The 26738-nt window shown below is 32.1% G+C and overlaps 1 protein-coding gene across 7 annotated transcripts in view; it reads left to right on the forward strand.

The window, feature by feature from the left end:
- Window positions 1-26738, forward strand: part of LOC148627579 (filamin-C-like) — a 67338-nt gene that overhangs the window by 25555 nt on the left and 15045 nt on the right. For 2 of the 7 annotated variants that reach the window (XM_088575350.1, XM_088575313.1), the window contains exons 8-26: window positions 2369-2581; window positions 2825-2962; window positions 3213-3476; window positions 3737-4188; window positions 5307-5427; window positions 5990-6214; window positions 6614-6898; window positions 7619-7903; window positions 8191-8475; window positions 9304-9597; window positions 10246-10827; window positions 12673-12846; window positions 14239-14562; window positions 14963-15136; window positions 15362-15485; window positions 15847-16000; window positions 17570-17759; window positions 18331-18578; window positions 21202-21237. In XM_088575350.1, coding sequence (XP_088431476.1) covers window positions 2369-2581; window positions 2825-2962; window positions 3213-3476; window positions 3737-4188; window positions 5307-5427; window positions 5990-6214; window positions 6614-6898; window positions 7619-7903; window positions 8191-8475; window positions 9304-9597; window positions 10246-10827; window positions 12673-12846; window positions 14239-14562; window positions 14963-15136; window positions 15362-15485; window positions 15847-16000; window positions 17570-17759; window positions 18331-18578; window positions 21202-21237 — 4568 coding nt within the window. Of the gene's footprint in view, window positions 1-431; window positions 459-2368; window positions 2582-2824; window positions 2963-3212; window positions 3477-3736; window positions 4189-5306; window positions 5428-5989; window positions 6215-6613; window positions 6899-7618; window positions 7904-8190; window positions 8476-9303; window positions 9598-10245; window positions 10828-12672; window positions 12847-14238; window positions 14563-14962; window positions 15137-15361; window positions 15486-15846; window positions 16001-17569; window positions 17760-18330; window positions 18579-18938; window positions 18957-21201; window positions 21238-26738 lie in introns of all 7 variants that reach the window. The other 5 variants (XM_088575305.1, XM_088575322.1, XM_088575329.1 and 2 more) reach the window with 5 other exon arrangements.

The following is a 26738-nucleotide window of genomic DNA, read 5'->3' on the forward strand; positions in this document are numbered from 1 at the left end:
GACATGACATATGAATGATTTCTTATATTAGTTAGGTTTGTGATTGAGTGTTAGTTTATTTTAGTACGTGTGAAAATGCTTTGATATATAGAGCTGATTGTGAACTAACTAAATCATTTAAGTTGAATCTTAAAGAAAAACAAATACTATCATCTTATGTTGCTCAACTACATGAATATGGTGTCTGCTTAAACCAAATCATTTTATTTTGATATTAGTTTTGGAAAGAGATTTTTCCAGGATTTATACAACAGTATTTAATTAAAATAGTTCACTTAAATTTTTGAAACATTATAAACTTTTTTTGTGTTTCATTCTAAACTACAAAGATCATTTGGGAATACATTGTATAGGCCTGGAAAAATCAAGGGTTATTTCCTTTTAAGTTTAATTGATAATACACATGCTTTCCTACTTCATCAATTTAATAGATTCTGGTGCACCAATTCCAAAGAAGGGTGAGTACTACAGGGAGATATATTGTGCCACCTCTATTCCATTTATGTATTAATGATCCATGCACATCATTCACTCTGCCTACTGCTTCACTTTTCACATTTTTCTGGTGTTTGGAATATGCTCTTTTTTAACTCACTCAATATATCATTCAAATATTAGTAAATAAACATTAGTCATCTTAAGTATCATTTACATTTGAACTGAACAAGTATTTCAGCGAAATTAGGAGTCATTGAAAAGTCATTGTATTTTAAGTTTTTATGAATTGTTTATGAAGAAATTTGTTTCCCTATTCTAATGTTTTGTTGTCTAGTGAAACACATATTCTAAGTGTTTCATTAAAAAAAAGCACAAAACACTTTAATGAATTTGCTTAGCTTGATCTAAGTTTAAAAATTGCCTCATTTAAACAGCCTTTTTGCAAACTTAGCTATTTTAAGAAAAGTTAATCTATATTGAAGCCATGTTTCCAGTGTTAACCACTTTCCTTGTCTTGTCCGCTGCAGATTAAAGGCAGCCATATTGTCCTGTTATTTGCAGCTTTTTTTGGTTTTTTATTTCCTCAAGTCATTTATATGTGTCAATTACGCCATTTTTTATATGACCGTAAAAAATTTGCAGTCATATAATGGTATAGGACTGTTGTCCTCGTTGTCCGTAGACACTTGGTTTTCGTGTGGTAACTTCATTATTGGTTGATCTCTATAAAGTTTTATAACAAGGTTCCAAACCACAAAAGGAAGGTTGGTTTTGATTGTGGGGGTTATGGCATGAACCATTTTAAAATTATGGGCAAAAAAACATGCATTTCATAGAATTTAACTGTAACTCCAGAAAAAAGCATAGAAATGTCTATGATGTTATGGACAAAAATTGATTTTAGGTATTATGACTTGAACATTTCAGATATTAGGGGCCAAAAAGGGGGTGGAGCTAGAAACATGGATTTTCTTGATGTCCAGACAATAACTTGACTAATAGTGAATGGATCACTTTGAAATTGTATAACAAGGAAGGTTGGATTTGATTTTTAGATTGAGACTAACCTTTTTTTTTTTTTGAACAAAGGACCAAAATGGGGCTTTAAACAAGCATCTTCCTTATGTTTAGACAATAACTTGAATAAAAAGGAATGGATCTCATATAGATTTATCTACAAGGTGCCATACCATCAAAGAAGACTGATTTTTGAGGCTGATTTGAGCCAAGTAAGAATAAGAGGCCACAAAGGGACTTAGGCTTGTTGATAATAATTTGAGTGAAAGGGAATGCATCAATTTGAAATTGTACCACAAGTGCCATCATCCCAAAGAAAGGTTTGGATTGGTTTTGAAGGTTTCAACTTCAATCATTTAGGAATAACAGGCCAAAATTCTGGTCAAATTCTTATCCTGTGTTGAAAGTTTTTTCATAATCAGAATTCAAAGCTATATTTAGATAGAAAGGAATGTCCATACTTGCCCCAAATTCAGTATGAAGCTGAGCCTTGCGAAGCATTTTAGTTCATATTCATAAATGTAAAATATAAATTGTAGTTTCATGTATACATATTAACCAATAGTATACTGTAGAAATAGTATTAGTTATTTAGTACTCTAATGTGAAGATTTGATGTATAAATAGAAGCATGTGACTGTGTAATTTCATAAATAGCATAATAGAGTGTAGATTTAAGCTTTTGAATTTGTAATGTTAAATGATTAATATTTTTTGAAGTTAGATTTTGCATGATAACTATTTATAGACAGAATGAAATGTGTTTTTTGTTTGATAGCTATAATCATGGTTAAAGTTTGGTATGAATTGGTAGAAGATTGCCAAAGTTTGGTTTGAGTAGTTCATTGATATGTCGCAAAACTATGTATATGAATTGATGAAGATTCTTACTATGATATTATTGTTTTTATAGATGCTGGCAAAGGTAATGTGGATGTTGTCGTTCTTGATCCACATGGCCGTAAAGACACCATTCGTCCCAGTATCAATTTGGCTCCTGGTAAAGAAAAGGATGGTGTGTACTTGGTAGAGTATGTACCATTGGAACAAGGACTTCATTCCGTCAATGTCTACTTTGCTGGACAACAGATTCCAAAGTCACCATTTGGTGTTGGTGTTGGTGCTGGTGAGTAGGGGTTATTTTCTTTCCTGCAGAATCTTCCATTAAGTTCTGATACGCAATTGATTATAAAAGTACAGTAAAAACCTTTTTTAATTGTTCAATCTCATAAGTTTTAATTTTATCTCTCTTCGCACATATAAATATATTGACACTGTTATGTTAATTGTGGCTTAAAATACCAAGATGTGCTTGTGCTGAATTATCTGTGAGACTTTTTATCTCTAAATTAATATACATTGATTATAGCTTCCAATGCCAAGATGTGCTACGCTACTGGACGTGGTATCCAACCAAGAGGTATTAGGGTCAATGATAAAGCTCCATTCAGAGTGCACACTAAGGGAGCTGGAAATGGTGAAGTCAAAGTTCAAATCTTTGGTCCAGGTAAGTCAGCATTTATATAGAAGTCTGAAATCTTATAAAATTATTTTAAATAATGGTTAAAATAGTTTTGAAGATAAAAGAACAACTGCAAAGTATGTATTTAAGCAAGCAGTTAAGTAACTTATTGATCGATTACTAGTAAATGATTTTTAGTACATTTACACATTCATGGTGAAAAGTTTGTTGAAAATGTAGAGAATTCATAAAATGTGTACTGTGCAACATATGTTTATGTATTTTGGTTTTCAAGGTGGTCAGGAAATCAAATGTGTTCCACAAAAATCAAAAACAGAAGAAGGTGTCTGGGAATGCTTGTACATCCCACCTAAAGTCGGTCAGTACATTATCAATGTTACATTCGGAGATCAACATATCACAAAGAGTCCTTTTAAGGTTGATGTGGGTCCAACAAAAACCAGCAAGATTAGAGCTTATGGACCAGGTCTTTCTGAAGGTGTCTGTAACCAGCCTGCTAGGTTTACTGTTGAGACCAACGGAGAGGTCGGAGCTTTAGGTAAGAATAGTGTAGATAGACATTTAATTTGCAGTTGCAAGATCAATGTTTTTTTTTTTACATTGAAACTAGGTATGCTGGTCTCATTTTGCAGAATTTTTGTAAAATATAGATCATGTTCTAATGGAAAAAAGATATGGCAATAGGAAATTAACATTATGACAAGTGCACTTTACTAATTGCATAAAGAAAATATATCAATTCTTTACTGTATGTGTAAATAATTATGATAATTGAAACAAATTTTTCTTTTCTTTCAGGATTTTCCATTGAGGGACCATCAGAAGCTAAGATAGATTGTCAAGACAATGGAGATGGTTCAGCTGATGTTACATACTACCCCACAAGCCCTGGAGAGTATGCTGTGCACATCCTTTGTAATGACGAGGATATTCCAGAGTCTCCATACATGGCTCAAATTGCACCAGCTACCAATGCTTTTGATGCATCCAAGGTTATTGCTGAAGGCCCAGGTCTACAGAAAACTGGTGTCACTACCAACAAATATGCTGAATTCACCGTAGACACCCGCAAGGCTGGAAAGGCTCCATTAAAGATCACATGTGAAGATGATCAACACAAACCTGTCAATGTAGAAATTGTAGACAAGAAGAACGGTACCTTTGCCTGTAAATACATGCCAAAGAAACAGTGTAAACATACTGTCACCATTACATATGGTGGTGTCCAGATTCCTAAGAGTCCATTCAAGGTAAATTTAACTCAAACAGAAAAGGTCAAACATTCATCTCTGTTAAGTGTGGTTTTCAGGGATAATTTTCTTCCTCTTTTTGGCAGGTTTTTTTTTTTTTGTGATTCAGATTTTGCCTTAACAATTCTTTATTTTACAAGTTTTTGACTTCAATTTTGTCAATTTTCACTTACCTGTTGTTCCAGGTAAATCATCTCTGGGTTTTGTAAACGCCATATAAAAGGATAAATTTAATGGTTGTGTTAGGTGATTTTAAGTATAGTTCCATACCAATTCAAACTAACCTACAACGGTGAATGGCACATGATGATTTCAAAATTGTAATTGAATTTGCTTATTTAACTGTTTATATAAAAGGATTCAAATAATGGCAAACTATGATCTAATAAAGCACTAGTGAAACTTTTATAAATTTGTTCTTTGTAATTATCAATGAATTATCTCCCTTTGCATAGAAGGAACAGTGCTAATATGAGAAAACTTTGCATTTCTGGAAATAACCGCTGAAATAAATACAAAAACTAACAATAATAGGGAATCAATTTCTATCAATTGCCATATTTTTTTTTTATTTCTATATGGAGTGGTGTTTAATTTTTATGATAACAGCAAGGATTTCTTGAAACTGTTTTACTCTTCAAATTTACTTAGCATTCTCGTTTTCGGTGTGAATTGACCGAAAGCTATTCCAAACTACTAAATCCATCTGCTGAGGTAAAAAAAATATATTTTTTCAATCATAAAATATCTTTGAGTATAGAAATCATTAAAAAAAATGCTTTGGATCGTCTCTTCAAAAGATCGTTTTTGAAGAAGAATTTTTAACAATTAAGATTTTTAATTAGGTTTTGGGGTTCTACGTATGTTAACCAAAGGCACTTATGATGCTTCAACTCGCTACGCCGCTTAGATCTCGAAGTGCCCAGCTGTCCGGAAAAGAGAATTAAGGATACTATTCACTTTTTTGGCTAACTTTGAAAATGAATTTGGTCAAATTTTGGAATAATGAACTAAAGCATACACACTACAAAAAGCCCAGGCATTCATTTGTGTTTTTATCATACCTAACTTGTTAAAAATAATCATTTAAACATAGTGATGAGCTATTTTTTATTCAGGTGAATGTTGGAGAAGTGAGTAACCCTGGTAATGTAAAGGTCTATGGACCTGGAGTAGAGAAAGGTGTCAAAACCTTCAAAACAACCTACTTTATTGTTGACTGTAAGAGTGCTGGTCCAGGTAAAAATCTTCTTAGTACATGTATTGATTTTTTATTTCTCTAGTGAAGGAGTCAAAAAATATTCTTTTTTTCATAATTAGTCCGTTGAGGTGAGTGTTCAAAATTTGCTAGGTTTTATTTCTTTGCTTTCTTGGTCAAGATGATGCTTTTCAAAACCTTTATTTATTGTGCTATTAGAATTGATAGCATGCTTACTCTAACCTCAGAAAACAACTTAGGGTAAGCATGCTATGAATTTTTCATAAAGCACTAATGCAAATATAGATTCAAATTCACTATGTCAATAGTTGTAAAAAACAAATTCTATTCTTTGCAGTTCAGTTAAAGGGCTACTGCATGAAAATTGGGGAATATTAATCCTTGTAGCATATATTTCCCTTGCAAGTTGGTTGCAATATTAAATACTACTAAACACTGACTTTATACAATGCTTGCCTATTTGAGAACAAGTTTCATATTATTTCATAGAACTTAGAAATTCAAGGGATTCTAATTGTAATTACATTAACAAAGCAATGAAATAAGATGTTGAATTTATAAATATGTTAATATTGTTTCCAGGAGACATTGCCATTGCATTGGTTGATGCCCAAGGTAAAGATGTACCAGTCAATACCATTGACCAGAAAGACGGAACATTTAAGATTGAGTACACACCAAATAGCCCAGGGACGTACATTGTTTCAGTCTACTTTGCCAACCAAGAAATTCCCAAGAGTCCTATCAAGGTCAATGTTGAATCCAGTATTGACCTCAGCAAGGTCAAGGTTGTTGGACTTGATACACGTAAGTTTCAATTTGTTTTTTTGTTAATTGTTTTTTATCAAAGCTTTTCCTAGTAGGAGTAGTACTGAAGTTGAGAACTTTTCATTTGCAGTGGTCCAAATTAAATTTCCATGTTTTTTGTAGAAAGTAATCTCCCTAAAATGTTTTTTTTTATATGCAGTTGGGCCTTGATAATGGAGGTGCTTCAATAGTATGTCTGTGTTGGTACTGTATACAAAATTTGACACACCAAATTGTAAAAAAATATATGAAGGTTTAGCTTATAATTTCGCGTTTGTTTAATGCATTTGTGCAAACATCAGAAGAAACCCAGAAGATTGGTTCAGCTGCATATGAAAAGTATGTCCTTGCCCAAAGAGAAAAATGGCATGATTACCTTCCTTTGTATTTCTTTCTTAGCAATCAAAATTGGTGAGAAGAGAGACATCTCTGTTATCACCAAGGGTTGTGGTAAGGCTGATGGACCTGTCAAGGTGACAATGATTACACCCAGTAAAAAGAAGGTTAACATTCCTGTCAAGGAAAGTTTGGAAACTTGGAAAGGCCAACTTGTTCCAACTGAAGTTGGACAACACACCATTGAGGTGACATATGGCAGTTTCAGTGTACCTAAATCACCTTTCACTGTCAATGTCACCTCTGCTGTTGACCTTAACAAAGTCAAGGTTGTAGGACTTGACAAACGTAAGTGGGTCTGTTGCCTTAACAGTGCATGGTGTTTTCAGTTTTTACCCACTGAACCTCGTGTTTTGACATCTGTGTTGCTTTTAAAATATGTATATTCACTTTTCAGGTCTATGTGAACATTGTCTGCTCAAGACATCATTGACATAACTTTTTTAAATCGTTAACTAATTGTTTAATTGCTGTTTGTCCCATATATCTTGTTATATGCTGTCTCCACTCATTTTACTTACTGATTTTACAAAATGAAATACAAACCATGTTATCAACAATTAATTAACTGTCTGTAATTACATGTTGACAGTTTTTGCTATGTCTACCCATGTATCAAGTTTTGCCATGACAATGAATTCTGTATTGTTTTAAGGCTTGGATATTAAGCACATCTTAATTTTCAGATGTTGAAATGGATTTCATGCATCCTGCATGAAGTGAGGAAATAATTAAAAAAAAAATCATAAAATGATTATTTAATTAGTAGATATATAACAGTTTAACATAAAACAGTTTTAAAACGTGTAGTTGATTGATTTTTACCAGAATATATACTCAAGACTCTTCTGTAGAAACTACTTCAAACTCTTCATTCTATTAAATAAATAAAACCAAGTGTTCTTATTTATTTTTATCACTGCTTTGTAACTTTACTTAACTGTAAGAAGTTTCTGCTTATCTCCTTTGTTGAGCTCTTTGCCTATTTTCTTTCCTTCTTATTCTCAGCTATCAAAGTTAATGAGAAGAGAGAAATCTCTGTTATAACAAAGGGAGCAGGCAAATCTGATGGACCTGCCAAGGTTACCGCAACAACACCATCCAAGAAAAAGGTAGAAGTTCCATTGAAGGAAACACCTGACGGTTATGTTGGTAATCTCACTCCAACTGAGGTTGGAAAATATACCGTAGATGTAACATATGGAAGTGCTGTTGTTCCAAAATCTCCATTCACTGTTGATGTAACACCTGGTGTTGACCTTGGCAAGGTCACTGTTACAGGACTTGACACTCGTAAGTTGGCATGTTGCCTGCTTGCTTTGTGTGGCTGTCAACTGATATTTATGTACAGGAAATATTACTGGTGGAAATGTTTTATTGTCAAGAAGCTTTTAGATGATTTAGATTAGCTGCTTATAGGTTATAAAATGTTATAATTACATATGAAGAGCTGCTTAAAAGGACGAAATAACTTGTCTTTCAGCTGCTGTTAAAGATAGCTATGTAGATGGCATACTAATTACAGTGAAGGTTAGGGTTGAGTTCAATCTGGTTACTGTAGCTTGCTTCTTTCCTTGTAGCAATTAAAGTTGGGGAGAAAAGGAATATATCTGTTGTTACCAAGAGTGCTGGTAAATCTGATGGACCTGCTAAGGTTACCATGACTACACCTTCTAAAAAGAGATTTGAAATCCCTGTCCGAGTTAGTTCTGAAGGTTATGATGGTCAGATTGTTCCAACTGAAGTTGGACCTCATAAAATTGATGTAACATATGGCAGTTCTGTTGTTCCAAAGTCACCCTTTACTGTCAATGTTGTACCTGGTGTTGACCTAAGTAAGGTCAAGGTTACTGGACTTGACAAGCGTAAGTCGTCTTTGTTGATCTGTGTCTGGTTCTTGTTCAATACTCTATGGAGAGGGTTTTGTTTTTAGCATGTCTTTCAATAAAGATAATTATGTATTATGTCATTGGATGTCTGTTACTGTTGGTGATGAATGGTCTAACTTATCAATGTCATTGGATGCCTGTTATTGTTGGTGATGAATCATCTAACTTATCAATGTTTTTGTATCTGTTGACTTTATCTGTATATTTTCAAATATATTGTTGTCAGCGTTGTTGATTAAAACAAGCTTTAACTGTTCTTTGTCTGTACCATTACCATGGATACATTTATTCCTGAGATTGTTATTGTTTGGCTGGTTCTGTTGTTGATTTTTTCCTTTTTTGTTTATGTTATGTCTTATTTTGTTTTCTCTCTAACATGAGTATTAATTGCTGCCGAAAATTGTTTAATTTGTTTGTTACTCTTTTAAAATAAATTTTCTAACATGGTTTTGTTTTTAGTCTGTGAATGAACTTGTTTTGTTGTATTTTACTAAATTGCATCCAAAGTTTCATTTTTGTATGCATTTAGTTTTTGACATTTTTTTTCAACTTATTTTTTATTTATTTATTTTGAAATATATCAATAAAGTGCTATTTTCTATACATTCAAAAGTTCATAGATTTACTTATTATATTTTTTATTGATAATTTACTGCATATTTATAGATTTTTAAAAAAAAGGAAATTAACTTAGATTATAAATTTTAGTTTGGAAGCAAAATAGAAGGTTCTATGTAGAAGAAGTCAGTGCATGTCCTGCCTTTCTATTCATAGTAGTGGAAAATCCCAATCTTTATTTAATAGCAATTAAAGTTAATGAAAAGAGAGATATTGCTGTTCTCACCAAGACTGCTGGAAAACCAGGAAAACCAGATGGGCCTGCTAAGGTTTCTATGACAACACCATCTAAAAAGAAGGTTGAAGTTCCTCTGAAGGAAACACCTGAAGGTTTTGTAGGTCAAATTGTTCCAACAGAAGTTGGGCCTCACACAGTTGATGTAACATGTGCTGGTAATCCAGTTCCTCAGTCTCCTTTCAATGTCAGTGTTGTACCAGGTGCTGACCTTAGCAAGGTCAAGGTTACAGGACTTGATAAACGTAAGTGGTGGTGTATTGAGAATGTTTTCAATGTAGTATTCTTTCTAGAGATACTTTTTTTAGAAGGAGATTTGATATGAAGGTTCTACTTTTGGTGCTATGGAGTAAAAGTCACTGCAATTTTCAGTTTTTCAGTTTGAATCATTGCAGTTTTGTCATGATTAATTGAATACAACAAGTGTCAATCATCATCATGTATGGGAGGAGATCAGTTTATTGTAAATTTCAGTCTCATTGTATTTGTAAAAAAAGTATAGTTTAATTTAGAAGAGTTTGCATGGATCTTGTTTTTGTTTTTATTGCAATTTTTTCATAGTCTTACTTTTGTCTTGTTGACGTATTTTGAACAGTGGTTTATTATTCAGTTACCAATAGTTACCAAAAGCTTCTCAGTTAGTCAAAATACTACTGCTTATAGACTGTGTTGGTTAATGAAAAATGTTTTCTACATGATATTCCAGTAGATAATAAGAGAGGACTACTGTACCTAAGAAAATCTTTAGTGGTACATTAGTATCTAATTACTTCCATGATAATGATATATGATCGGTAAGTATACAGTCTTTCTTCCATGCATCTACTAAGGCTTCATCACTATAGAAAAATGCTTACTTTTGCATGTTAATTGTGCTTTTATCTTTTTCATAGCAATTAAAATTGGTGAACAGAGAGATGTTGGCATTCTCACTAAGGCAGCTGGTCCCTCTGATGGACCTGCTAAGGTTACCATGACAACACCCTCTAAGAAGAAGGTTGATGTCCCAGTCAAACAAACTCCAGAGGGTTTTGTTGGACAAGTTGTTCCATTTGAACTTGGACCTCATGAAGTTGATGTTTGCTATGGCAGCCAACCAGTGCCTCAGTCACCATTTAAGGTGGATGTTGTCCCAGAAGGAGCTGCAAAAGTCAAGGCTTATGGTCCTGGTTTAGAGAAAGGAACAGCCTTCACCCCTGCTACATTTACCATTGATACAAGGGAGTGTACAGCACCAGGTGAATTGGGTATCAATGTTGATGGTCCAATGGAATGCCAGATTGATGTCAAGGAGAAACCCGATGGAACCATTGATGTATCTTACCTCCCTGAGAAACCAGGACAGTACAATATTGATGTTACTTATGGTGGTGAGAAGATACCAAAATCACCATTCAAACCAAAAATAGAACCAGGAAAACCAAGCAAGGATCTGAGTGGGGTCAAAGTTTACGGACCTGGAGTTGACAAAGCGGGTAATGATTGGCACTTGCATGGAAGGTTATGTACCTGTGTATGGAGGAATTACATCCCTTGTAAAATAATACATGCTTACCTGTGGTTGCGCAATAACTTAATATAGCTGGGCTGTGGATGAATGGAGCAATATTGAAATATAATAACTGTCTTCTCTAACTTCTCTAGTCTACTGCTGGCTGAAAAAATTACCTGCTTTTTCTTAGAATCTGTCTGTTGTTCTACTGAAAATGCATGGAAACTGATGTTACTTTAAAATCAACCTTTAGAATGAAGACTACACTATATTACTCCTGACCATTTTTCTGCATGGGAGTTTTCTTGATTTAGATGTTTTCTATTGTAATACCAACAGGAGGATCTAATTTTGCAGCTCGGACGTTAGAAAATAGATTTGCCCTGTGAGTTGTTTATTGAATGCTGAGTACAAAAGAGTGTCAAACTTACCACACTAAAGCTTTTTTATATGTTGTTAATTTTACACACTAATTATTTGTGTTAGTTGTAGTACAAACAAACAAAAAGTAAAAAAATATTTGATGTGTTTTGAAGAGAAAAGACAGAATTAACTGCAAGCATACATGTACAATGCTTGTATGTTGCACATTTGAATGAAAATATTATTATCTCCCTTGCATACCTATTGACAAGTAACGTATTTTATTAATAGCAATGAAAGTATTGAAATCCTTAACAGAATTTGTAAATACTTTTGTCTATTGATTTAGTAATCCAGTAAATATTCATGTAGCCATCTTGTTTATGTGAATTTCCACAAGCCATATAAGGATTTGGAATGTACTTTTATCTTATCCTGTATTATATGTATTGAGTGGGTTGAGGGTCTATCTTTTCTCCTTCTTTTTACAACTGGTTTAATGTTGTTTCTATAAAAGAATCAAAATTATCAAATTAATGGTGTCCTTCAAAATACCTATATGTTTCTTTGATAACATTTATTCTATCCACCTTCTGTATATAGAAAAATGTCAAGTGAAGATGTCTACTGTTAAAGTTCATAGTGATATTTGAACTTGCATGATGGGAAATGATGACATTAATTAAGAGTCAGTCCCTGTAAGAATCAAGCAGTGGTTAAAACATGATATAAAAAAAAACCACTATTTCGAATGTTCAATTTGACTATTTGCACTATCAGAACCAAGGTAAACAGACAGAACTTTCCATATCATTTTGGTACATTATGAAATGCATTGAAAATGAACATTTCAGGGGCGGATAACTCTGTCCAAAGCATCATTTTTCTAACATTTTATTGAAAAATTTCTTTAAGTAAATCCAGTGATGCAGAGATAATACCATGGTCTTTTCAAACAGAGGAAGCATCCTTGAGTGAAATTATATTGGCAGATCAGTAGGGTTTTGACATGCATGTTTCTGGTTTTTCCCATTTTTGCCTGATTTTTACAGATACTTACACTTAATTAGTAAATAGACTTGAGATAATATTGTGCAGAAATCAGTGTGTTAGGTAAATGTGGACAATGTGATAATTACCCCCATAGTATTCCATTCACAATATGTTTCAGTTCTTGGTCTGGTCGCCTACATATATAATGGTTTGTGAAACCTTTGAAAATCATTTTTGTTTATAATTTCTCCAGGAAAATGTCACATCGATGGAGAGTAGACTCTGAAAGGTGGTTCACAAACTATACAACTAGATATGGTGACTTTGTACTTTTTTTTCTTTTTCTTTACTGAATGTGATTCATTTCATCTTTTTTATTTTGAAAATTTTTCTGATATTTTTAGAAAATTATAGATTTATTTTGATTTTTCAAACTTTATATATAACTAATTATTAATTTATTGATTTTTAGGAGTATTCATGGATTCTCCCACTGAGTTCACTGTAGATGCCAAATCTGTATCACCAAATGGAACTGGCAACGTGAGAGCCATTGTCACCAATCCATCTGGTGTCCGAAATGATACTATGGTCACCAACAAGAAGGATGGAACATATGATGTTCTCTACACACCTGTTGAGGAAGGTAAGTTTTAAATGACCCAACCTACCATGTTCCCTACACACCTGTAGAGGAAGGTAAATTTTGAACTTCCCTCAATTTATTACAATTGTGATGAATTAAGATTAAAACTTTACCATTTGAATGGAGAAAAAATTTAGACCACTCAATACCGAAGGAGAAACTATATTTTTAAGTTTTCTACTCCATGAGCTTTTATTTCAAATTTTTTTGTTCTTTGTTTTACAAAGAAATCACTATAAATTTTTTGTGAACTCTGTTGTTGGTTGAAATGAATCACAGAAACTCCATATTTTGTTTTACTGTAGGGACATTAACCTATGAGTATTGCCTAAAAATATCAAATTTGTTGTAATAATATATAAGTTATTCATAACATAGTAAAATATATAAATACATAAATATAAGTAAATAATAATAATTTGTGGCATTAGTTCATAGTAATGACATCATAATGGTGCCATAATTTTACGTTGTTTAGCAAAAACTGCTGAAAATTGTAAATTTTGTTGTTTTTACAGACACATTTACATCCAAAAAACTATGTCCACATAGAAGAAACAACTTAATATTTTCACATGTAATTAACTATGTAATAATGAATGTATTCATTAAATATGAAGTAGTTTCTTGTGGACACCATTTCCTTGCCAAAAATATGAACAGAAAATGACCAAAAAGTACAAAATTTGACAGAATATCTGAATATTGATAAACTTCAAGCAATTTTTCTGTCCTTTCAATTTAAGAATTACCAGAATTATTTATGTTTTCTCATTTGTGATAGATTTAAGATTATTCAACACTTCATGATCAATTTGCAGTTTAGTTTTATGCCATTTAGACACTTTATCGCCCATCCTCCTTTCCTGTTAACTCTGTTGTTGGTTAGTTTGGAAATAAATCATGAAAATTTTGTATTTTGTTTTATCCTGGGCTGGCCATTAATATTGCATTATTTTCTCCTGGCCAGTAGCAAGGGTTTAAATATCGACATAAATTGCCAGCCTGTGGTAAAACAATTATGAAATGGAGTTTTTGTGATTTAAGATATTTCAATTCTAAAAGGACTAGTTCTTCATACGTTTAATAGACACAGCCAATTTGTTGCATGAAATGGTGACATTTGTGAACTAAATTTTGTTGTGACGTAAAGTTGGGTAAAAATATTTATGATGTGGGAAAAAGACAATCATACATCTATAATGTTGGCCATTTGGTTATCACTGTTTTACCACAGTTGTGGTCTAAAGAGCTTTGAAAGACATCATATTAGAATATTCTATTTCTTAATTCCAATAAACCAAAGATAAGAAATCGATATGATTGACACCTATAGAGAGGTGTAAAAAGGCACAAGAATTCAATAAGAATAATTGATTTAAAATTACTTAGGTACAATGGCTATTGATGTTACCTATGATGAGATGCCAATCCCCCAGAGTCCATTGAAGGTTAACGCCACACCAGGCAGTGATGCCAGCCGTGTCAAAGCCTACGGACCTGGTCTGGATGGTGGTATTGTCAACAGGAAACAGGAGTTCACTGTAGACATCAAGGGTGCTGGACAAGGTGGTCTTGGATTGGCCATTGATGGACCTGCTGAGACACAGATTGGATGTAAGGACAACCATGATGGTACATGTACAGTGGATTACCTCCCTGTCAAACCTGGAGATTATGCTGTTTCTGTTAAGTTTGCCGATCAGGAAATCCCAGGTATGTTATGATATGTAATTGTTTTATTGAGAAATATTCTCAATTACATTCAGTTTTATTTTTGGCAGTTATATTAAGGTATACCTCTGCCTTCTTGTACAATAGTGTGAAAAAAAATTCAGTGGATAGGTTTTTAAAAGGCAGAAAGCTCCATTTTGTTTTTCCTTAGTTTCCTATTTTTTTCTAGTTGTGGGAGTGTAAGCACCATTTTGAAATGCTCAAAACATCACACAATAAACAGTGTAACATGAAGTTTATTTTATTTTCATCAACAATGTTTTTTATAAAGATTTTGTGTTTTTTTTTTCAGTCTTATCATTTTTCAGTTAATTAGACAATTTGATCACTCATGGTTATTTCCCTTCCCTCTACATTACTCAGTCATCTGTTGTGTTTTCAGGCTCTCCATTCAATGTCAAGGTATCCAATGAAGTCAACCCTAACAAAGTTCGTTGTTATGGACCAGGATTGGATAAGACCAAAGGTGTTCCATCTGACACACCAGCCACATTCACTGTCAACACTGCCGAGGCTGGAGAAGCTCCTTTGGAAGTCAGCTATATTGATTCTACAGGTATTGGTGAAAGTTTGTTTATCCATTTACCTACTTGAATAGTTAGAATAATAAAAACTATATTAATCACAAATATGTTTTTTTTTTCATTTTGTATGTCTGTTTCCTATATAGATTTAATGAGAAGTTCTTAAAAAAAAACTTATGTAAAATCTTGTATAATTACTGTGTTAGCTTTTTGAAATTCTATTAGAACTAATTGCTGATTGTAAATCTATCTCTTAGGCAAAGCCAATCCAGTTGATTTAATTCCTGTTGCTGAGGGTGAAATCCAAGCTACATACTATCCCAAGGATGAAGGCAAAGCTAAAGTTGATGTTAAATATGCTGGACAGAATGTTCCTGGCAGGTAGGGAATTAAAAATGTGTAATTTGGTAGGGACATTTTGAAGTGGGTAAAGTGTCAAATCTCTCATTAAACTGAAAGTGATGAATTTGCTTCTTCTCTCAAATTGGTCATGATGGCCCTAAGAACTTGGACGATGTGTACTCATGATTAGATTACATGTACTAAATAGAGTTAAGATAATTTTCTGATCTAGACCTGGCCCATTCAGCTGATTTAATCATTTATACATTGTTTTCTCTTAATTTAAGCAACTGAAAATTTATGTATGTGATAAATTTTAGTTTATCATAGTTTTATGTGATAGGAAATTATATTGTAAATTTTGAAGCAAAAAATTATAAATGCGTGTTTTTTATTTCAGTCCATTCCCAGTGGAAGTTTTCCCAGGTGTAGATGCCAGCAAGGTGCTAGTTTCTGGTCCAGGTGTTGGCAAGAATGTGTACGCCAGTATGCCTGCTACTTTTACCATTGATACACGTAATGCTGGAAATGCTCCTCTTGATGTTGTTGTACAGGTAAGACAAACTTGCTGAACAAATGTTAGTTTAGTTTTCTTGTCTGTCTGGCTGTCTTTCCCTATTGATACCTGTAATGCTGAAAGTCCTCCTGTTGATGTTGTACCGATAAGCCAGGCCTTCTGTGTAGAAGTTTTCTGTCCGTTTGTACATAGGACTGTTAATCATTGATACCTGTAGTGCTGGAAATGTTTTCTTTATGTTTCATACTGGTAGAAGTATTTTTTAGTTTTCTGTTTGTCTGTCTGTTTGTCAGCTCATGATTAATAATGATAAATGCTCCTCTTGATGTTTTGTACTGATGCAAGTTTTTCTGTAGTATTCTTCAGTACAGAAAGATATTTCACCTTCTTCTCATAAGGATAACAGAAATTGTTGCTTTATAGGCTGCATTTTTGATAATATGGACTGAGTGTCAGCTACATCCTATATATGTAGAATGTAAGGCCAGAACTATAAATGGCTAAAATATTCTGACATAAGTGACAAAAATTGTCAACATGGAAGTGGATGATTGCGCAAGAGCGGAGGCACTGTTTTGTCTGAAATAAGACATTGAGCTCCATTCATCATAGACATAGCTTAATATCATATTAAATGTTTCAAGATTTATGAAAGGGAGTTGGGATACTTTTCATGTTAAACAAGGTGCAATAAGAACTGAATGAATTGTTTTCATTATCTTTGTTAATGGTATATAAACTTCAAAGGAGATTAAATATGATCTGGAGCTGATAAATTCATGATCAGTTTCAAACACTTTAGCTGACATTATAATTACTGGTTTCTTCTTAATGAATTGATCTTTGGCCAATAACTTTGAATGATATATTAGTGTATTGTATTACTGATTCTTACTTTTCATCTGTCAGTTGTGTATTGTTTATTGCCACTATGATAGGTGTTAACCTGTTCAAGTTTTGTTTTATCATTCGGCATCAATTTTTTTTTCTTATGCAAACAAATACAGTTTTTTTTTATACATTTATCTATCTTTTCCTGTTAACGAGTCTTGTATCATGGAAGTGTTGAAAGAAAAAGATTTGAACAGTCTCAATATTTGTTTTGCAATAAGTGTGAAATGTACTTTCCGTGTTTATAACTTTATGATGATGTACAATGTCTTAGGAATGAAATACTACATTTGTTGTAACTTCTATATTATAAAATCAGTTGCTTTTGATAACTTTCTCACAAATAAATAAACCTGAATGTGAAAGTTGAAGCAATGAAATGAAAAAGATTGCCGATTACATCCATAATATGGTAAGATTTTAAATGTATTTCTCTTAGAATTTAAAAAAAATTGGAGTTTACATTTCTTCTGGAATACTATAAACTGATTTATTTTTGCTGATATTTTTTGTGATTTAGGATGTCAATCCATTTCTGTGGCCATTTTGTGACTGTCATTGATGTATTATGAAACATACTTTTTCATTTTGATTTATTTTTGCACTTTTTTGTTGCACATGAAATTATTGAGAATTAATTGTTTGTGAAAATTACTTAAATGTATATAGGCTATTAATAGATGTTCAATTTCCAACTTTCCTTGCTTGTTTTCAGAGACCCGATGGTTCCTTCATCAAACCACTAGTACAGGACAATGGGGATGGAACATACACTGTACAGTATGTACCTGATGATTTGGGTACATACGTACTCCGAGTCAAGTTTGCTGGCAAAGAGGTACCTAACTCACCATTCAAGGTCACTTCTCACCCAACTGGTGATGCTAGCAAGTGTGTTATTACAGGTAAGTATCCTAGTAACAACTCATATTCTAAAGTTACCAAATGAATTGTAGTGCTAGTTTTTATATGTAAGGTAGCTTTGACTTGCTGCAAAAAAAAATCTGAGCAATGTGCCGTTTTTCACTTTGCACCTAATGGTAAAGTTTTTAAACTTAAATTTTGATAGTCCCGCTGGAGGAGGTAGACACTAGGGTAAAGGACATAAGTCTTGTAATCAGTGATATGTTTGTATCATATTCAGTTCCACCAAAAGCCTTTCAAGCTGTCATTTAGAAATAGAATAGAAGGAAATCAGTTCAAGTTACATGATAGTAATCTGATATTGATGTAAAATGCTGAAAACAAACATTCCAATGATTTGTAAGAGTTGTGTCCCTTACCCTAGATCTACCTCCTTAAACCAGTTGAAATAATTAAATACAATCAGCACAGTTGTATCTTGAATTTATGAATTTCATTAAACCATTTGAGGCACTTGCTTTCATCTTTTTATATAATTTGAAATTGATCAATTATGAATATACAAAAAATGTATTAAAAATTACTCAGAAAACAATTACTTCATTTTCACAGAGGGTCTTGAGAACAAAACAGTACAAGTGAACAAGGAGACTGTTATATGTGTTGATGCCTCACAAGCTGGAGATGGTAAAGTTACCTGCCGTATTCGTAGTCCACAGGGTAGTGACATTGATATTGACATTGTTGAGAATGCTGATGGTACATTCAGTCTCTTGTTCACCCCACAGATTGAGGGAGCTTACACAATCAGTATTAAATTTGGTGGTCAGACCGTCCCAGGAGGAGAATATGATATACAGGTAGGCAAAACGTTTTGTTTCTGTTTGTTGTGAAGATATTATTTAGCCGGAGATAGTAAGTTTGTTATATAAATTTCTTGCTCAATGTGAAGAACCATGCAGACACTCAATTAAAGAGATCATGTGTCATGACTAAGAAATAATGAAAAGTACTTACTGGTCAAATTGGGAAACTTGATTATCTGCAAAAAAAGACAGTCCAGGAATTGTTTGCTACGAACATTAACGTTTTGTAAACTCACTGTGAATATAAAGATGGCAACATCACAAAACAACCTTGCATGATAAGCCATGCTCACAAACTCTATAAGATGTGGTACACTTTCTGATATATGTTATATATGTGTACACTTGTTTTAGACCACTGGTTACACTGCAGTAAGTCTTGTGTGGCCCTCGTATGATTCTTGTCATTACATTTACAAATTTACACCACACATGCAAACTAAAATAGTGTGTAGCTTTCAATCATCTGTTCATCGGAGACAGTTATTAGTGTATCTGGTCTTGATTTCATAATATACTTTCAATCAATAAATTTTACCTTGCTGCACCAATTCAAATTTAACTTATTGTTATAATAGTGTGCAAAGTTATGGAGAGAAATTTAAAAGGAGATATGTTATGAAATCAGACCAGGTCCGTGAGAGCTATGATATATTGTAGTTTCAATGTTGTTGAGTATGTTCTGAGTTGCATGTTCTGCTATAGATTTAGGACATAAGTATGAAAACAAATCCTACATTTATTATATTATTTTACTGTTAGAAATCAGTAATTGATGACCTACTTGGATCTATTTGACAGCATGTTTGAATGTACATGTAAGCATGCTAGATAGGATTAACTCTTCTATTTGCTTGATAAATAGGCATGAATAAATTGCATAAAACATTGAATCATCTAGTAAAATGACTTTGTAGTTATAATCTATTTATAATATTTTATACAAGATTCAGTCCAATTATTTGCAGTTATTATTTTTAACAATTCCAAGCTTAAAAATGCTTTAGTTACTGTGATATTTTGAAGTTTAAAATTGATTTATGAACAAATTCAGTTAAATGTGTAATAACTTTGAGGGTTTGGCAGTACCTATTTTTTTCTCTCTCTTGTTAGATTCTCATAACTTTTTACACTGACAACAGTCTATATCAGCTGTCTAGATAGCATCAATCATAGTGAAGTTATGTATGTGTTAGCAAGAGAAAGTCATGCTGACTTTTGCTGACTTAAATATATACATTTTTTTTTAAATAATTGAAAGATTATGTTCTTGTTTATTGACTTTGCAGAAGGGATGAGTCAAATTTAGGTGTAGAAAAATGACTAAATATGCATCAAGTTCTACAGTAATCCTTGTTATATATAGGTAATAGTGCAGGTTTTTGAGAAGGCATATTTAAATGTTGAACTTCAAGAAAATTGCTTTTAATTAAATTCTTGAACTCCAATGTCATTTTGCCAAAAATTAAGCTACTGGTAAACACATTAATTAATAACATGAAAATAATACGAAAATAACACTTAATGCAAGTATTATAGAAGCTAATTTGATTCCTTTTGGCTCTATCCTCTACCCTAATGAAGGCTGTAATGAGTTTCTATCATTTAAAACATGCAATGTGTACTTTAATGTGACTGATTTTCATACTGGAGACCTTGGCCTTCTGAAATGGTTCTTTTTAAGTTTCCAACAGAAAAGTGGAAGAAATAATTATGTCAGAAACATTGTTATTAATCCTTTAAGCCAGATTCAATCTGTTCTTTTGAATTCAGAGCTTCCTTTTTTTTTTGGCACAGCTATTTTACATTTTTTTGCAGTTGCATATGACTTCTTAAATTTTAACATAAATACATCTTTGATAAGTTTTCAACAGTTTTGTTCTTTAAATCATTAAATATTGAAGGATTTAATGATTTTTAATGTACATAGCACCTATTTTTATTGCAAATGCATTTTCATTGGATGCTTCTTCTCTATTTAAAATGGCATAGGAATGCAATCCAGAAATTAAGACAAATATATCAGCTCATTGATTAAGTAAAGTTTGATACATTCCACTGCATGGAGGGAAAATATAATCTATGGCATGGTTTGATAAGTGGACTGGTCAGTAGGTCTGGCAGTACAAGAATGGATTCTTTCTATTCTAATGTTTTGTAGTCAATGTAGTTTGGTACATGATGCTATTGTACATGTATCTGCTATTTCCTTAAATCTGTTTCATGCAGTCTTATTGTACTAGTATAAAGACAGAGTGCTTTTCCATTAAGTACAGCTTGCTTATTTGTAGAATTTGACTCCAACCTAGCCTGATATCTTTTTAAAAAAGTAAAAAAAAGGTATATGCTTTTAATTAGCTGATATAAGTACATTGCACATGATCTCTTCATGTAAATTTCCACATCGGTTTGACCAGACCATTCTTTAGTATCAATCAACTATAAGTATCAATACTACCATTGTCTAGACATTATAAAATTGTTTGATCTTTTCTAACTACTGTATAATGCTTCTTAAGACACAAAGTATTAGCATGCAAGAGATACACCAGCTTATTTTAAACAGCTTTTACAAAGTGAAAACAAAATTATATTTATTTTTAATTTTACCCCAAAGGTGATAACGTACCCAGCGTGTGATTGGAATGGGTCGGTAAGATACATTTCCTATCTAAACCTCAATATGATATGCATGAACAATCTAAACTTTTTATTTGTAACCAACACCAGAAAGTTCAAGGTAAAGAGTCACTTTAGATTTTTTTTTTTAATTTCAATGCTTTATGCATGAATCAAATATTTTTCCATAGTCATTTACTTATACCAAAAGTAAAGATAAAATACATGTATCAGAGTTATACCAGATGCATGATAATTTTAGATACTTAATCCTTTACTATATCAATCTTTCATTTATAGATATTTCAAAGATTCATTGGACATGATATTGTTCTATTTCTACTAAGCATGTTACAAACATTTTATACTTAAAGTAAAAAACAGTAATATCTCCTATTCAGAATGAAGTTCAATTAATTATAGGAAATTCTTAATGGGGAAATATGCCGCAAATTTGTTTAAAGTACATAAATTATAATGATGGCACTGATGGTTCTTGCAAAAAAAGAAAACAATAAATGTTTGTTGAAATGCAAATATCCCATTTTCATGCCAAGAAATTTTATTAGTCTTAAAATGTATTTTTAGACTTCTCAAGGATTTAAGCAGTTAGAGTGATAGATACATATCAGTGATGCTCAAAAATGGTTAACCGAATTCTCTGACTAAGAATTCACTCCCATTACTTTACTTCTAGCCAATCAGGTTTTTGTTTTTAATGTAAAGAGGTATCTTGGGAAATTTAATGGGTTTCAGTGGTCAACCCAGTTGTCCATTCTACTCAATAAATGGTACATAATAAAAACTTTAAATCAACCTTTATTATAACCCACAAAAAATATTTGAAAAAAATAGGGTGAATCATCTTTCTTAGCTTATAAGCAAATGAGATGGTTCTCTTGCAGTAGCCAAACAATAATATGACTGCATATATATACCACAGACTTGATGGCTTGATAAAAGAGATAGTAAATTTGATGATTTTCTGTGAGAGCCAGATGCACAATAATAGATTGGCTGCCAAAATAGATGAACATTTAACTTTAAACTAGTTGTCAGTGGCCTGTCAGATTGATACTTTTTCAGTGAAAATTGAGGAGAACTGACAATAATACAGTGAAAATATTTTGTTTTTTTTTTATTATTTAAGTTTGGAGATACCACTTTCTTAGGTAAGAGATTATAAATGATTATTTAATTTTTGCCTTGGCCATCATTTTTATTTTTGAATTCTTTTGTGATTTTGACAGTTGTTTTTAAGGATTTTTTTCAATTACGTTTTACCAATTCATTTTTAGTACTTGTTGACCAAATTCTTAGTATTGAACTTATCGGTTTTGGAAATTTCACTGATTGGTATGTTAGGAAGTCATATCCCTTCAAAAGAATCCCCTTATCATTCATTGCTGTATTTTATTTCTTGTATTTATATATTGTTCAAGTATGTTGTTCTCAATACAGTCCAAAGAAGAGATACCCTACAAATAAAGTTTTGGGATTTATATAGGTATCTCCTTTTCTGTCTGTCTGTCTGTTTGTTACCTTGTAAGCCCAACTTCTTCCACTACTTTCATTGAAATTTTGATGAACCTTAACGTAGATGTTGGGTAGATCAATTTTAAAGATTTGCCTGGTATGGTTGTACCACACACACAGTTTTAGATAGATTGTGGACAGTAAGGCATTATAGCCATACCGTAATGATTAAATTTATTATTACATGATCAATTCTGAGGTCATTAACTGGCCAATTTAGAAGAAGATTTCAATTTGATAGATATTGATATAAATTATAAATCTGCAGTTAACTTCTGAAGTTCATTATATGATGGGTAGACCGACTATCCTCTGAACATCATTATTATATTCGCTATTACATGATGTCTTTGTACAGTTCTATCTGAACAAAGTATTGTTTGAATTTGGAATTATTTTAGAATTAAGAGAATGACCAATAATAAATTTGTAAAACTAACCCTTACTAAGGGGTTTAGTCATGCAGGCATTGCTAAGTGGTAGGATTTGTAGGAGAACAACAGTCAAAGAAACTTACTAACCCCCTTTGTCATTATGGCAAAACTAACTCCCTTAGTAGAGGTAGGTTTTATAATTATTTTTTTCACTTATTTTCTTAAATTCAATATAATTCCAAATTCAAATAATACAATGTACCTTGTTTCTGGGAAAGAAAGATATGTGTTATCATAACCTGCATCAGAATTTATCAGTCAACATTAATATCAGTTATGTAATTACCAATGTGAGAAACCTCATACAAAGTGCAGTATGGCACTTTAAAAGCAACATAAATTTTAATTGAAAAACATTAAGAAGATATGAAAATGAGTAAATATGATAAATTATCTGTTATTAGTTCATTTTCAGAATATTAAAGTCTTTTACAAACTGTTAACTTTATTCATTTTCCTGTATTATATTTAAGCTAGATGTATTCTGTTTGAATACATATTTGCAAGCTTGAGCCTTTTGATATGTTTGCCAAGTAACTATGTTATATGTAATAAATTACTGTTTTTGATCAGTTTCAATTTGATCAGAATCACATTTGTCTAAAAACATGGAATCCAAAAAAAATTAACTATTATTTTCTTTTTGTCATAGCTCTTGTTTTAAGTCTTTTGAAACTATTAGTTGCGTAATTTCTAACCATTTGAACTGTTCGTGGTTTATTAATTAACTAATAAGCAGTCCATGATAGATAGAATCATACTACAATGTATCTCTACTGTAAGGGGATAAAAGTTACAAAAAAAAATTTACCAAACTGGTAGGCAAAATCTAGGCAATAGTTAAAAGGAATATTCAAAAGCAAAAAAAGTCTATATAACAAATGGTAATAATAAGGCAGAAAGTTGGAAACAACCGCAATGGTCCTGATTTGGTACTGGCAGGTAAATTTTACCACATTTTAGAGCATGCCAAGCCTAGAGATACAAACATCAATAAATTGTCATAAGAGATATTCAGTATACTAGTTTTATCATCCTTGACCACTATGAATAGCACCAGATGAATATTAGACAATTCTGAATATACTATATATAAACTTGACTAACTAGTAGTGGTTACTATTGAACCTCAAGTTTGTTTTCTTCGTACCTTTGTTTATATGAAGGAGAGATAGTCACATTTAAGAAGTAGAAGCATTTTACAAACATTTCATCCTTGATCTGTTCAAACTTATTTACATATCACATGAAAATATCTAAATTGACTAAGCACCACCCTCCTCTGACCAATGAGTTTTAATTCTATTTACATGTGTGCATCTTTTTGTTTTTATCATACTTTTATCAAAGTCTGGCATCTTGTCTGAAAGATGAAGAATGAACATGGACCCCCCACTATCACTCTACATTCCATCTTATAACTGACCATCACAATTGACCTGAAAAATAAATATGTAAACATTGTAAAACAAACTGATGCCATTTATATGTAAATAGGGGCTGAATACTGGTAGTCTGGGTGTTTTTACTTAAAATAACAGTACAGAAAGGGCATTGCCTTGGGGTTTCAACCATTACAGGAGTGGCAGCTGTGAAGACTAGTAAGATAGGGATGAGAGAAATGACTTCTAAAAATGAAACCATATGGACTTGCTTTAAATCTCTGTGGTTAACTAAAGCTATGATAGACAGTGCTCTCTGGTTTATTGAAGCAATAGTAGACATTGCTCTCTGATATAATAGACAGTGTTCACTTATTGCCCCCTGTGACGTGTATAATGATTTTATATCTTATATGTAGTCTTACTATGAGAAGTTACAGGTTAAGTTCAACTTTGGTTATGGTTGATTGATTTTTAGGAAGTTATCGCCTTGGACTTAGAAAATTTCATTGAATTTTAAGTTATCCACATTTATTTTTCACGTGGACATTGGAACGCTGTTCTTTTATTACCTCAGTTTTTCTGGTCTATTAAAGCTGTTGCCTTTTGATTGTTTTCTCCATTTTCTGCGTTATATTTCAAATGGCTCTTTCTATTTGATGTTAAGTTCCTGTTAAGTAGCTAATGACATCTACCCGTTGCTAGAGAGGTGTGTATAAACAATAAATATATAATTTGTCTAAAATATGTTCCTTTTGGTAATCTACCACAGGTATGATCAAAATAATCGGCAAACTCAGCATTTCTTAACATCCAATGATTCATTTCAATAAGTCAATGAATTAGACAGTCCACTTGTAAATCATTTAAGTGCTTAACAGTTGTAAAATAGAGATGTACATCCTTACCAATTTAACTCATTAACTTAAAATGTTGTATATCATTGCTTGGAATGTTTAGTGAAACATGATGCCAACATTTTTTCCTCTGTGTATGTATTTCTGGCATCTTTAATTAGTTAAAGGTTAGAGACCAATCAGATTTATAGGCTTCAAAGAGTTCTGATATAATAGCTACAAAGAAAAAGTATATTCATGATCTTATCTGGTAGTCAAACTATTTTGAGATTAACCTTATTTTTAAATTTAATCATTAGTTTTTGCTTGGTTATTCTACCACTAAAAATTCAATGAAAAAAATATTTTCTTGTATCAATCTGGAGGTACAAGTTTATCACCTGTTTCACTTCCATCTTAAATGAAACCAAAATATTCAGTTAAAGTTTTAGTTATCAGATGATAATTATTGTAATTTTCCAAACTATTTTAATGGATAAATTCACTGACTATCAAGCTTTTCTCTTTGATGATGAAGCATTCAGTTATGATTCAAGTGTCTGTAAGTTATTGTATCTTTATTAGATACATGTACAATTGATTAAGAGTTAATAGAGTCTAATTTCACCTGAAAATCCTTTCAGAAAATGTCAAGAGTTATCTCTCTTTCCACACCTACTAAGCCAGACAGGAACCCTGCAGTCATTTAGTAGCATTTTATAAAGGCTAAGTAAACTCTTAGCTTTAGTTATCATTGATTCTGCAGAGAATTGTTCATGTACTTGTAAACTGTACTTTTCATAAGACAAAGGGCTTTTCTGTATATTCAACAATACTGAGTAATTTGGATTTTCTACCTTCAAGACAGCTGTAGTAACAGTGTGTATTTATAATCTATTTTTCACATTATGTTTGCAAAGGTCACTTAGATAATCTTTAGATACTCTACATGCTGGTGAAATTATAAGACTTTTGCATGTTTGCTTAATAAGACTTATGAAATTTAAAAAATGAGCGGAAACAGGAAAATTTTGTAATCTTAATTTTTTATAAGTTAGGGGGAGGATTTCAGTTGACTGTTGTCTATCACTTTTCTTAATAGAGTCAATTAAAACTTCATCAGCTTAAAATAAAAACATTCAAAACCCAATACAGATTTTAAATCTCTTCCTTATGTTTTTGAGTGGAATGATTATATCGTTTAGAATAAACACACTCACAAAAAAATTCCTATCTGTTGAAACTTATTGACTTGATGAAATAGCTCTTCAAAAATAATTTGTACTTTTTATTTAATGAATATAATTCTTCACTTCACTAGCTTTATAATTACTAAAGTATGATTAT

Source organism: Perna viridis, chromosome 1, assembly GCF_037379345.1.
Source record: "Perna viridis isolate PV_CMFRI_1.1 ecotype Kerala chromosome 1, ASM3737934v1, whole genome shotgun sequence".
Lineage (NCBI taxonomy): Eukaryota > Metazoa > Mollusca > Bivalvia > Mytilida > Mytilidae > Perna > Perna viridis.